The sequence below is a fragment of the Ictalurus furcatus genome, chromosome 22 (assembly GCF_023375685.1).
Source record: "Ictalurus furcatus strain D&B chromosome 22, Billie_1.0, whole genome shotgun sequence".
NCBI classification, from domain to species: Eukaryota; Metazoa; Chordata; class Actinopteri; order Siluriformes; family Ictaluridae; genus Ictalurus; species Ictalurus furcatus.
The window spans coordinates 18877479-18891768 of record NC_071276.1 but is presented as its reverse complement, the minus strand read 5'-3'; the positions used below and the strand labels follow the sequence as shown (position 1 = coordinate 18891768).

Here is a 14290-nt window from a genome sequence, read left to right as displayed (position 1 = left end):
TTCAGCAACGTTTTTATCTCACGGACTTTTAATTCGAATTTTAACCAATCAGAAAGCAGAAAAGCTGAAGACGGGGAAACTATTCACCAATCCCCGTACAGAAGGCGGGGCTTGTCTGAATACGGGTAGGCAATACATATGAACGTAAATCAAATGAGTAGTTCTCTGGCGCACTCTAGTGGCAGCAAAATGACCGTTAACTGTAACAGCAGTGGGCGGGGCCGCTAAGACAATTTGACCAATCATAACGGAACAGTCGAAATATTCGCCAAAGGTGATTGGTTGGTTCGTGAATCACTCTAACGCGAGACTGAGAACAACCAGACAGAGAGAGACAAAGTGGGATTTAGGTCTTTGCTTAGGAAGTAGACTGCGAGCGGTTGCGTTTCTGTCAGTGCGAATAATAATTTAAAAACATGCCGGTGGATATCGAGCAGTGGACGGGTCCTCTCTCCCTCACTGAGGTGGAGGAAAAGCCGAGCAAACCCCTAACGCTTAAATACGGCAGTGTGGAGATTGACGAGTTGGGGAAAGTGCTCACACCCACTCAGGTTAGCATGCACAACTTAGCCACTGCTGCTCTTGGCTAATATTAGCTTTGTATAATGCAGTGTTGCTGCACAGGTCGTTAATGTGATCGTGCATTAACGTTTTATTGTAATAAAAATGCAACTGCGTTTGGTTTCAACTCGTTACGTAATTGTCGTTATGGTACCCCCAAAGCGCGTGCTTGTAAAATAGAGCGCTGGCGTAATGACGTCACACGCACCGATGGAGTTGCGGAAGTTAAAAACTGATTCCAGTCGCCTGCAGTCACTGGTTTAAAACTACAAATCCGATAAACAACAGCTAGCGAGCACTGTGGATAATAAATATAATATTTATCATGTTTAATTTTAAAATACAATGTAAGGTATTTTCTAAATCACAAGTTGGTTTCAACTCAGCTGTTTAACAGTTTGTTTAGAACGGGGTTTTATTTAGACCCGGATGAGACCGCGAGCTCTGATTTGTCCACGTGACCACTCGACGCTTCAACGGTTACTAGTTATTGTAGTTTGTCGGAGGAAAAGAAAATATTTATTATTTTTTTTTTATAAAAGAATATGGAAACATATGCTGCGTCGAAGTGTTTCATTCTTCTGACAGGATAGCAGTGAAGTTCTGTAAATGGTCCGAGTTTTCCCTCATGGATTAGTTCTGGATAAGGCTCAGTCCAAATAGCACATTATTCCCTAAGGAAGTACACTACATAGGGTCTGAAATAATAACCTTCTGCACAGTAAGTAGAGCACAGTGTGTCCGAATACAGGCGAAAAGGAAAGATAGGACAGTAGAAAGAAAGATAAGACAGGCAGACAGTAGAAAGAAAGATGGAAGGACAGACAGATAGACAGTAGAAAGAAAGATAGGACAGACAGATAGACAGTAGAAAGAAAGATAGGACAGACAGTAGAAAGAAAGATGGAAGGACAGACAGACAGTAGAAAGAAAGACGGAAGGACAGACATAGACAGTAGAAAGAAAGATGGAAGGACAGACAGATAGACAGTAGAAAGAAAGATGGAAGGACAGACAGATAGACAGTAGAAAGAAAGATGGAAGGACAGACAGATAGACAGTAGAAAGAAAGATGGAAGGACAGACAGATAGACAGTAGAAAGAAAGATAGGACAGACAGACAGACAGTAGAAAGAAAGATAGGACAGTCAGTACAAAGAAAGATGGAAGGACAGACAGTAGAAAGAAGGACAGACAGACAGTACAAAGAAAGATGGAAGGACAGACAGACAGTAGAAAGAAAGACGGAAGGACAGACAGACAGTAGAAAGAAAGACGGAAGGACAGACAGATAGACAGTAGAAAGAAAGATGGAAGGACAGACAGACAGACAGTAGAAAGAAAGATAGGACAGACAGATAGACAGTAGAAAGAAAGATAGGACAGACAGATAGACAGTAGAAAGAAAGATAGGACAGTCAGTAGAAAGAAAGATGGAAGGACAGACAGTAGGAAGAAAGATGGAAGGACAGACAGTAGAAAGAAGGACAGACAGACGGTAGAAAGAAAGATGGAAGGACAGACAGACAGTAGAAAGAAAGATGGAAGGACAGTAGAAAGAAAGCTGGGTAGACAGAAAGATTGAAGACAGATAGAGGATAGATGACAGAAGGACAGACAGGTGATAGGACAGATGGATGAAGTGTGTGTGTGTGTGTGTGTGTGTGTTCGTGTGTTCAGGTGCAGAATCGGCCCACAGTGATCGAGTGGGAAGGCTGCGACTCGAGCAAGCTGTACACTTTAGCCATGACTGATCCGGACGCTCCGAGCAGGAAAGACCCCAAATTCAGGTACACACTCACACTGACGCAGAACCAGAACCAGTTCCTAATCTGAAGGAGCTGGTTCCGGGTTCCGTCTCAGCTCCTGATTGGATCTGTAGTGGACGTCAGCGACTAGGACACGATGATGTCGTACTCGAGCCCTGAACGTCGTACCTGTGACGGTACAGCTACGTATCCACTCTTCACCTGTCTTAACTCCGGACTCAGAGAAATCTACACTGTTGAAGTCGAGCAGCGGTTTAGCCGCGACGTGTAACCTGCGTAATTATTTATCCCTTTTAACTTTAAATTCGGGCCGGGCCAATATGATCAAAATATATCACGATATTTCTACCATACCTCCACTGCTTTCACTCAGTTTGTTTCATTTATCACGATTACGGATGATATACGGTCACATCGCCCAGCCCTACGTTAACCGGCACGACGTCCAGACTCGTTATTTTATTCATTTATTAATGCGTTTGGCTGCTGTTTTTTTTTCCCCGCTCTAGAGAATGGCATCACTTTCTCGTGGTGAACGTGAAAGGGAACGACGTCTCCAGCGGGTGCGTGATGTCTGACTACGTCGGTTCTGGTCCTCCGAAAGGAACCGGTGAGATCTAACGATTATTTATATCTAATATCGGTCTGATTATTGTGATATAAATCATGTACGGTGTAAATATTTTCAGGCGTCGTGATATAATACGGTGTGTGTGTGTGTGATTGATTTTCAGGCCTCCATCGTTACGTGTGGTTGGTGTACGAGCAGTCGGGAACGGTGAACTGCACCGAACGCGTCCTGACCAACCGCTCCGGAGACAACCGCGGGAAATTCAAAATCCAAAACTTCCGCAAGAAATACGGCCTGGGCGCGCCGGTGGCCGGGACCTGCTACCAGGCCGAGTGGGACGACTACGTCCCCAAACTCTACGAGCAGCTAGCGGGGAAATAATCAGGGATTTGTAAACAAAATAAGTAAACGAGTGCGACGGCATCCAATGGGATACTTGTTGCTATGCAGATTTAATTTGGCGGTGTGATGTCACTGATTGTCGTTAGGCTCTCTGTGATCGGTTGAAATGTCTTACGGAGAAAAAAAAAAACGTTTAGAAATTTCAAATCATATCCCACCTCAAAGCAATCAGTAAAATCACGTTGAATCCGGAGTCTTGCCTTACTTTCAACATGTTGCACTTAACCCGGGGGGGGGGGCATTTACTTAATGTTTTTTTCCCCCTTTCTTCTTTAATTTAAAATCCCTAATGTTAGCTTTTGTTCCGCCCCTCGCGCACGCCGCTTTAACGTTACGTCCTTGTTAAACAAACGAATAAAGAAAAACGCATTCAGACACGTGTTGAGCCTTTTATTTACAAATATATTTCAAAGCATTTGGGACAGAAATCATGCTTCTTTTGGAACCTGAAAACAAATTTAAAGTGCATGCACACAGTAAAGCGAGGTTTCTATTCACAAGGATTCTCGATTCTCATTTTAAAAAAAAAAAAAAAAAAACCCAACAACTAAATAAACGGCTCTGGAAAGCAAAAACGACGAGAAAACTAAACGTCAGAGGTCGTCCTCGGTTTATAGGCCAAACGACGGCGGACGAAGTGGTCACGTTATTTAAAATAAAAAACACACACGCACAGGAAAAAAAAAAAACTCGAATTAAGAAACTACGTAAAAGTTGACGCACAAAATGGACGCCCACGTTTCACTTCGAGCCCTTTGTGCCAGCAGGATTCAGAGGTGTGCGCGTGTGTGTGTGTGTGTGTGTGTGCGTACGTGTGTGTAATTCACATTGCTGACCTCGTGCCGAGGTTTGATCATTGATAACGCAGGAGCGAAACGGGTTCCTCACGTAGAAACCCCGATTATTCGAAATTACGAGATCAGACGCAGCCGTTCGGTTTATGTACATCGAGTCCGTAAGTAAATTTTCTTATCAAATTTGTTCAAAAGGTGCGAATCGTTTCAGTCTGGTGAATAAATACCAAAAAACGGCGAGACTCAGCAGCGATACGCCTAAAATCTAAAAATCTTGTGGAAAATATCACTTAAAAACGCGCGTGTGTGTGTGGACATGAACAGTAGCAATACTATCCCCACCCCATCCACCCCCCCCCCCCCCCGAACCACGTGTCACACGTGCGTATTGCTGTCCTTCCTCTCTAAATCTCTAGATCATCGATTACATCATTGCACGAGAAAGATCACTGACACCAACACGGCAACTGTTCCATTATTTGATGGATAATATTTATATATTTATATATTTATAGATATATAATATTAAACACGATGACCGAGGGAGTTATCCAGCATGTTGTAATGTCGTGACGTGAACAAGGTTTGTCAGTAGCAAAAACCGCACGTGTCTTTTAAAACAGTGGAGGACTTCTTTCTTTTACTTTTTTTTTTTGTTTTTTTTTTTTGCTTCTTTTTAAAAGGCAGAGAGGGTCTCGTGTCTCATCTGTAGTCGTCTTTAGGGTAATCTAAAGCACCCAGGTTGCTGAAGCCCATGCGCAGGCTCTCCATGTCGAAAGCGTCCACTTCGCGCTCTTGTCGCTCCAGCAGGTGTTTGATTCGGTCTGTGCGCTCCTTCTGAAGAGAAGCCAGCTCCTCTTCGATCTGAAAAACGACAGGGAACGGACACGTTAGCGTGAACAAATCCTACACAGGGTCACGGGGAGGCTATCCCAGGGAACTCGCGACACGAGGCTCACGATATTTGAGGACGTTTGTACGATATATCATTTTCGCTAACAAACTATAAAGGTTCAACATCAATATCGACAGCGTCCTTTCGGTACCATTTAATTTGAAATTATTAAGAACGTTAATAAATAAATAAATTCATCACCGTACCGACGATATCTCAGAAAAGTGTATTGCGTAATCGTTTATCACGATGTCGATACGATATCGCCCAGCCCTACGGGACAGGGTCGCTGCCAACCTATTGCACGCTACGGACAATTTGGAAATGCCAATCAGTGTACAAGGCATGTCTTTGGACTGGTGGAGGAAACCGGAGTACCCGGAGGAAACCCATGAAGCGCGGGGAGATGTCGTTTCTGACGCCGTATGACACACGGTTATCTATGAACACGGACAAAAGTACGTCAGAGAGCTAAAGACAGTTCCAAGTTGAATTCCGGGAGGAGGCGTGGCACTGAATTGCCGTCTGGAATGTGATGCTAAAAGCTTAGCTATTAGCTTCTCTTTCCTGTTAGCGTCCCACGCTGAACATACAATCAGAGGCCGTTTGTTCATGAAGAACGTCCGTTCGTTCTCCTCTCGGTTCTGGCGTCGTTAACTAACCGGCGCTCGCTTTTCCCGAAACCGTCGTCATCTCTTGTCGAGAGCCGCTGTTATCGGGGTTGCGGTGTTACCTTTTGTTCGAGATGAGCTCTGCGCAGCGAAACCTTCTGCTCGAGTTTGTGCTGCTCGCGCTCGTGCTGTGCCTCCGTCTGCATTTTGATTTTGCTCTGGTAGGCGTTGAGGAGCTCCATCTCCTGCTGCAGCTGCTGCCTCAGAGCCTGACACTCGGCCTCCTGAGCCTCGTCCAGACGCAGCTACACACACACACACACACACACACACACACACACACACACAAAATAGTCCTCTTATTAAGTTATTATTCAAAAGTCTGCCCTGAATGACCGGTACACTACCGGTCAAAAGTTTGTGGACACTCGACTGACATGTTTCTAAAAACCCTTTTGATCTGAACGCGTGTGAATAAATATGTGAAATCGATGTCGTAGAAAAAAATATATTCGTGTCGACGTATTCGTTTCTTTCATTAGACAATTTTTTATTTTTTTTTTTAAACGGACGACTCGGAGTGATTCTGTTTAAAAACATCTCAAGAAATCGCTCGAGAAAACGCCAAGAATACATTTCACCCACAATGCCGTTCGACTACCTGCTAAGAAGACTGCGGTGAGATTTGACCCACCCTTGCTTCGTCTCTACCTAAAGAGAGCGCTGCGGCGGCGCTTTGGTCCTTTAGTCGGCCAGCGGTTTGATCCGAATCCTCCGTGCTATAACGCCGCCGCCGCCGCCACCGCACTCGTCATCTCGTAAAACGCTAACTAGCTGACTCGGCACGTCTGCGTTCTATTTCTACGCTGGATTGCTCATTGAGACGACGTTGCACGTCGCGTGTGAGAAAAGACGCTCTTGTTCTACTATTCTCAGGAGCCGTCACGTACGAGGACTACTGAACACCGCTGAAACGTCTCCATCAATAACCACAACTTTATTATTTACGGAGTTTTACTATCTTATATAGAGAATAATAAAACGTGCACGTCATGCCTGGTTTGTATACTGCCCCGCCCCCTTGTTTGATGGACAGCTAAGACGACTAGTGTTTTTCAAGACTCGGATGTTCTCCAGATGCGTGACAGAAGCAGTATAAACGATGTTTTTAAATCGAGTGCCGTCCCTTTCTTTACGCAGCCCTGTTTATCTGGGCTCGTCTTCCACTCGGACCGTTTCTACTCGTCAGTGAGGTTACGTCGTGATATCGATACACGGGTCTCACCGCCTGCGACGCCATCATCTCGTTGATGCTCTGCTCGTATTGCTCGGCCAGGATGGCGAGTTTGCGCGTCTGCTCGTCCTTCAGGGCCTTGAGCACGGTTTTGTGCTCGTTTTTTCGGCGTCACCTCGAGCTGGTGGTGCCGCAGCGCCTTGTACTGCTTCGTCTGCACTTTACACGTGTCCTGAAACTGCTTCTTTATCTGCAGCTCCATCACCTGGGACAGAAAAACAACAACAACAACAACAACAACGTTATTAGGTTTTTATAAACGCTGCAGAACAACAACTGATTTGAACAGAAATGAAGCCAATTTGAATGAACTGAGAACTATTGAAGAAATGAACGATTTATTATAAACACAGCGAGACTGATTCGCCAGAAGTATATATGTTCGATAAATAATTTTCTCGAACACCAGCTCGGACTAGCGGATTATATAATATATACGCGTGCGAGAGTGCATCTTTACCGACGTGAGATAGGCGGAAGTTGTTTGATTTTCCGTAAGTTATTTCCGACAGTTATTTACGGCCCCGCTCAGTCAGAGGTAAAGTAAAGCTGTAACTTCTCGGGACCGTGACCGGCGGTGTATTTTGTGTTTTGTTAATTTGAAGAGAAATTGAGGGAATGAATGAATATTTGTAGCTGCTGTAACGCACGCGAGAACAGCAACTTAACTTGTTTCATATGAAGGAATATAAAATATGACATTTTTTTAAAAAAGAGATTCCTTATCAAAACTTTGTTAAATCTAACAAGCCGCAGAGGAAGGAGAAGCACCCTGAGGTTTAAATCCAGACTTCCCTGGTTCCTAATGCACCTGAGGCGTGTTATAACGCGACACAGGTGTGGTGTGGTAATAATGTGTGGATGGAGTGAAATATGGAGTTTCTGCAAATCACTAATGTTGTAAAAATACCGAAAACATCACGACTCATAAATCCAGTTTCCTAAATATATCTGAAGGAAAAACTGAGAGTCTGTGGAGGCACCTTGAGGTTTTTGGGCTGCTGCCGGAGCTCGAGGACGTGTTTGCGGTGCAGTTCTCTCTCTCTGCGGTTATTGTACTCGATCTGGTTCTCCAGCTCGGTCTGGTGCTGCAGACGGATCAGATCCATGCGCAGCTTCTGCAGTGTTTTCAGCTGCCGGTGCTCCAGCTCCTGAGTCGACTCATCGTGTCTGATCAGCATGGCGTGCTCCATCTCCTTCTGCGTCTTCTTCTTGTTCAGCTCCTGGAGGGAAACGCGACGGGGAAAGGCTTCTAAAGGCTGGGTTTGTATTTGGTAAACAAGACTTCCGATACCCTGTCGGGTTCATCGGCGTCGCCTTTTTGTCCCGCTCCCACTCCTAAACATCTTGAGAAAAAATTTGATTTCTTCGTCGTATTTAATTTGACCTTTTCTATACGGGACATTTTTTTTTTTTTTTTTAAATCATCACATACCAAGAGACCCAAAGATTGCAATGATAACTAGTTCATCCCTTTTCACACCATTTTCCTAAAGATCTAGAGCTGGTAACATGAAGGTCAAATCCCATGCTAACCCTCCCATCGTGCACACTGCTAATTCTCCTCCTCCTCCTACCTCTCGCAGCTGCTCCTGCTCGAACTCGTGTCTCTTGGTCATGACTTTGCGTTTGAAAGCCCTGCAGTTGCGATCGTAGTAGAGGCGCTGCTGGCCAAGAAGCTGCGCTTCCTCCTCCGCCTGTGAATGCTGCATGTTCTCCTTATGCTTCGACAACCGCTCCTGCTTCTCCTTCTTTGGAGTGCTGTGGTCCTCGTTCATCTCCTAAAGAAAGCGAGAGAGAGAAAGATGGAGAGAGGTTCGAGAAAGTGTCAGATCTTATTATGCACGATATTTAAACGTCAGACAGCAGCAACTACCTACAGGTATCTCATCTGCCGTCTTATCTTTCTTTCCCAGAACGACCTCCAGGAGCCAGGTCGGTCTGACCGTGATGCTCTCCTCAGAACCGGCTCTCGTGGTCGTTACCGAGAGGCTTCGTGCTGCGATTCTGATCTTACATAACCTCTTAGCGGCGCTGGACGCGGTCGGTCATAAGACTCTCCTGTCTGTCCTCACGAGATTTAGAATTAGAAAAGCAGGTGGATTGCTTGCTACCTGGAGGGACGGTCATGACAGGTGACAGATTCTCAGCAGGTGTCCCACAAGGCTCGGTGCTCGGTCCCTTTCTATTTTCCATTCATGTTACTTTTCTATACCACCTACACTCATGACACTCGGTGCTTGGTCCCCTTCTATACCACTCCTACGCCCATGACGCTCAATCATCGTCTCCTCGTCTCCCTCAGTGTGTTTAGTAGACACGGATGACGAGACGTGAACGAGCCGAGCCGTACATCTCTACAGATGCGTCCCCAGGTCAAGATCTTTCTGTGTCCCTGAACAACTCTCCAATCGCACCATCTGATCACGCACGAAACCTCGCTGCAGTTCTGGACAACCAACTATCATTCTCTCGTCATACCGCTAACGTGACCTGGTCATGTAGGTTTCTCCTTTACAGAGTGTACAGTTACGTTTATATAGCAGAGAGAGTGATGGAGCCAATTCAGAGATGGGGATTATTAGGGGTTGATGGAGAAGGGCCAATGGGGGAATTTCGCCAGGACACCGGGGTTACACCCCTACTCTTTTATGATAAGTGTCCTTAAGTGTCCTCTGGTCGTTAAGATTTTTAACGACCAGAGAGTCAGGACCGGTGCTGTTTTTACAGTATAGTGTCCCTGTCACTATACTGGGACATCAGGCCCCACAGAGACCACAGGGTGAGTGCCCCCTGCTGGCCTAACTAATACCACTTCCAGCAGAAACCTTACATTTCCCCAGGTGGTCTCCCATCCAGGTACTGTCCAGACTCAACCCTGCTGAGCTTCAGTAGATCCATCCATTTCTTTACACAGAGGTCACTAAGGTGCTTGTCCAGTCCCTCGTCATCTCGAGACTGACTCTCGGCAGGTCTGCCCCGTGAACACCATGAAATCACCATCTCAGAGATCTCCAACATCTTTCGCTGGCTTCCTGTAGCTGCCCGAATCCGATCTGAAACACCGATGCTCGCCTACAAAGGCCGAAACCGATCGCCACCTACATGAAGGCACTTATGAAACTCGGCATGCTCCCTTCAAGCCTCTAGTGTAACTCAGGATACAAGGAGGTCATGCATGAAGACTTTTAACGAATAGACGAGTCGCGGTTTTCAAATGAACACTTAAAGACCCACCGAGCAGTTAACTGATCAGTGCTGTGAACCATTACTGTAGATCATTTTCAGCATTTATTATTATTATTTACTGTTTTTTGTTCAACTTCACTGTACAGCGATCTGGCCAACCCCCCCCCCCAAAAAAATTTTCAGAATAGAGCTGAAAAGAAGCAGCACCTCTTTAATTTTCTCCTTGCACAGTTTGTACTGTTTCTTCTGGTTGTCCAGGAAGGTGGTGAGCTCCTTCTTCTGCTGAGCCAAAATCTGCTGCTGGAACTTCTTCTCGTCTGCCGCCGTCGTCTTCATCTGCAAAAAGACACCGGACCACCAGAGACACGCCGTGTTTAATGCAGCGCTCGGCATCTTCGTGAATTTTATAGAATGACAGAAAATCGACAGGTCAAATAAATGGTTTTTTTTTTTTGTGGCACAGAAATTAAAGCGCGATGATACGCTCAACCTCTGAACCCTTAACGGCTCCGAATTCTTTCTGCAGAGTGATCGAAAGTGGTTATATATAAATAGTCTATACCACAACGATGCGACAGGAACGTCACACGTATAATCGGCAAAGAGGTGCGGAAGCGTCCGGATTCGTCACTTTCTAGCGTGCCGCGATCTAAAGAAAGCCGCCCATGCGGTCGAGTGAAGACTCGAAGTACGTCACGGTGCTACACTTTACTGCGGAGACAAACCCACCATTTTCTCCCCTCGCCTCATTAGCATACGAATCAACACATGCATCGGGAATAATAAACGGGCTATTTACATATTCCCGACGCACGCCTTAACGTGAACGCCTTTTTTTTTTTTTTTTTTTTTTAAAAAACATTCGCACATCGGTGCATTCCGCATGTTTAATTGTTTTTGTATTGTAGCTTTTCTATGAGTAGTGCGATGAATCCGACGCGATAAATCTGACGCGAGGACAAAGGAACGTCTTTGCGACGTTGAGCGTAATATTCGGCCTCGGCGTCACGGAAGAAACACGCATAATCGTGGTTTCAGCGTCATCCCGTCATATACAATCCGACATCAGACGTGTATAGAGGGGCACGAGGAAGAAAACTGACAGGTTGGACGGAAGAAGCAGAGATCACTGGTGCCGCTGGTGAATGTACGTAGCTAGTACGGCTAGCTAGTACGGTTAGTGCTAGCGGCGATCTGGAAGCGACACTAATGACTCGTCACTTGACTTATACATCGTTATACATCACTGTGTATTTGTTCTTTAAAAACATCTTAAAGTATACCGCAAGAGGACGTACAACCTTCAGTGAACTCCACAAGGAGTTTTATAATAATAATAATAATAAAAATATACTTTATTACTTTATGATTATTTCAAGTAATATTTAGCTTCGGATTCGTAATCACTAGAAAATATCAATTCTTTGTCTGTCCTGGTATTTATTTATTTTTTATTAGTTAAAAAAAAAAAAACCCTGATATTTCTATGGAAATTATTTTCCCGGGTTTATTTTATTTATTTATTTATTTATTTATCGTGACGAGACCTCGCGTTTAAATGAAATCCGGCCGTAGCGATGATGAACATAGAATATCGTGATATCTCGTACGATCGATCATCAGCACATATCTACTATTTATAGATTATTAATATTATTATTATTATTTTAGATCTATTCCGCTTTGTTCGTGATGGTTTACTCGGGTCGGGCAATTTTGCACAGCGGATCTGTAAATTAAACAAAGTCATTAAAAAGCCAATTAAAATCGAAATAATCACATAAATAAGTCCTAATTTGTGTGGGATAATGTGGTATTTAAAAAGATATTTTTAAAAAAAGAAAAAAAAGCTCTAGATTTAAAGAAAGAGAGCTAGTGGGATGTTTTCGATCAAAACTTTAAGGATATCAGGAAAAAACAAAAAAGAAATCATTTCATTAGTATGTAATAAGTATGACGTGAAACTTTCACGTGTAATATTTATTTTCCGTGATCCTGGAGTCTGGAGTCGTTTCCTCTCACGTGTATACGGACAGAACGACGGCGCACGATAAATGAAATGCGCGTCCTCCTCACCTCTTTATCGGTTTGGATGGCGTGCTTCTTGGCGAGTTTCTCCAGCTCGATGTAGGCGTTGTTGCCCTGCGTCTCCACCTCCTTCTGCAGCTTCAGCCTGTGCTCGTCCATCTCGGCCTTCAGCTTGTTCTCCAGAGCGATCAGCTGCTTCTGGTGCTGCCGTCGCATGCGCTTGTAGCCGGACATCTGCTCACGCAGCTCGTTCTCCTGCTCATGTTCGTGGATCTGACGCGTCACCTGTCCGGATCGGAACGGTAAAAATAACGCATCATGACATGTTTGTAATCAGGATATCGATGGCATGTCAAATCATTGACCTCAATATGATATATTTAGACATCTTTACGGTGATTTAAAGTAAAGTAAAGACCAAGCCGCGACAGGAAGCTTCGATTTCATATCTTCAGTCCGAAATGATGAAAAACCGGCTCGTTAGAGTAAACAACAACAACGACAACGACAGCAGCAGCAGCGACGAATCAAAATGTAATCCTCGACGCCGTTCCCGAAAGTCAGCGGTTCGTTTTTTTGTTTTTTTTCTCGAAACGATACGAAGCGACTCGGACTCTCACCAACCTGGAAGAAGGGCGCGTTGAGGTCAAAGTGCTCGTTGAGTTTCTCGTAACTCCCACCTGAGCTCCTGAGGCCAAACATGTTGGCAAAGGAAAGGACGTGCGAGATCATGGAGACTGAACCCTGAACATTTCACATCGTTGCACACACACACACACACACACACACACAGAGCCCAGAGATAGAGAGAGAGCGAGAGAGAGAGAGAGAGAGAGAGAGAGAGAAAAGTGTGTGTGGATAAACACTTCTCGCTCTCTGTCCATCTCTGAGCTTTGGCAGGTGTGTGTCGGGATGAAAGAGGGTTCTCAGAGGCCTGGCTCCTTCACACAGCTCTTCTCTCCCGGCTGAGTGGCGTTTAGTAGGCCGGTCACATGAGCACGCGCTGAAAACACGGGCGCTTCTAATCACGCCGAATCAATACCCCCACTGTACCCGCACCCGTCCTCACGCTTTCTGCCCCAATGCCCAGCACCAGGCACGCGCAGCTTTCGCACAAAACTAACAGAAAAGACGATACAAACACATCCAAGTTCGAGAGAACTGAAACATGCACAAAAAAAAAAAAAAAGAACCGGAGGCATCAGTGTTTTATTTTACTTGTCTGACCTTTGACCTGTCAAATATTTGCGCGTGTGTGTATAAAATAATTCTCGATGATAAATTTTTTTAAAAACAGTCTGGCTATATTATTTATTTACAAAATGTTATTTTTTTTTACTTATTTTATTCTGTCAGTCTATCAAAAAAATAAATAAAACTATGAGATTTCATATAGCGCAGTCATTCTAGATAATGAACTTATTTTAATCAAATGATTTTGTAATAATAATAACAACAATAACAATAACAACATGAAGTAATAAAATTGATTAATAATGAAATGTAGTGTCACCAGCTTTATTTCTCCTACTCAAAACTTCTCTTTATTTAAAAAAAAAAAAAAGATTTATTTATGTCGTTTCGGACTTTTTGAAAGCGGATTAAGTAAGATGGTGTTTTTGGATCCGTAGGATCTCACAGGAGAGTGATCTCGAAGCTCGGAGGGAGACGGGAATGCTGCTGCTAAATAAAACGTGCGATGTGTTAGAGGCCAATACTGCGGCATGATGTGCACAAGCCTATGAGAATGAGTGTGTGTGTGTGTGTGCTTTGAAGGGAAGGTGCTTAATGAGAGTTATGTTCTTAAGAGATGTGACTTTTAGTAATCATTAATAATTGTATAATAGGTAATAATAGCAGGAGCAGTAATCGTGCTGCTGTGGTGACAGCGATGGAGATTTGATGAAATAAACCGACGTGATGGACTAAATGTAATGAGACTGAAGACACCTTTAAAGTCAACGAAAAACAATCTGATGTCACTTTTTTCCCTCTGCCTCCTGCGCGTTCTTGCCCCCTCCTCTCTCCGCTCTCCTCTCTGCTCAAACAAAGAAACCCCACAGTCCAGTGAACACAAGAGGGAAAAAAAACCAAAACAAAAATCTTAACAAAGAACCTCTCTCTCTCTCTCTCTCTCTGTCTCTCTCTCTCTCGGAGATACAGAAAGAAAACAAGT

General features: G+C 44.4%; 2 protein-coding genes across 2 annotated transcripts in view; one reads left to right on the top strand and one right to left on the bottom strand.

Annotated features, from left to right (window-relative positions):
- Window positions 1-297: 297 nt before the first annotated feature.
- On the top strand, window positions 298-3678 carry pebp1 (phosphatidylethanolamine binding protein 1). Its single transcript, XM_053610757.1, has 4 exons — window positions 298-551; window positions 2242-2351; window positions 2840-2940; window positions 3065-3678. The coding sequence occupies exons 1-4, from the start codon at window positions 417-419 to the stop codon at window positions 3280-3282; spliced, it is 564 nt and encodes a 187-aa protein (XP_053466732.1). The 5' UTR covers window positions 298-416; the 3' UTR covers window positions 3283-3678.
- Window positions 3679-4732: 1054 nt separating this feature from the next.
- taok3a (TAO kinase 3a) overlaps window positions 4733-14290 on the bottom strand; it is a 34795-nt gene continuing 25237 nt past the window's right edge. Inside the window, 8 exon segments of the mRNA XM_053610755.1 lie at window positions 4733-4961; window positions 5726-5908; window positions 6889-7002; window positions 7004-7102; window positions 7881-8120; window positions 8475-8678; window positions 10294-10422; window positions 12163-12399. Of these exon segments, the coding sequence (XP_053466730.1) occupies window positions 4800-4961; window positions 5726-5908; window positions 6889-7002; window positions 7004-7102; window positions 7881-8120; window positions 8475-8678; window positions 10294-10422; window positions 12163-12399 (1368 nt within the window). The 3' untranslated portion in view covers window positions 4733-4799.

Coding starts and splice junctions, on each gene's coding strand:
- pebp1 (XM_053610757.1), top strand. CDS start 417: ATGCCGGTGGATATCGAGCAGTGGACGGGTCCTCTCTCCCTCACTGAG. Junction 2,352..2,839: donor AGGAAAGACCCCAAATTCAG/GTACACACTCAC, acceptor TCCCCGCTCTAG/AGAATGGCATCACTTTCTCG. Junction 2,941..3,064: donor TGGTCCTCCGAAAGGAACCG/GTGAGATCTAAC, acceptor ATTGATTTTCAG/GCCTCCATCGTTACGTGTGG.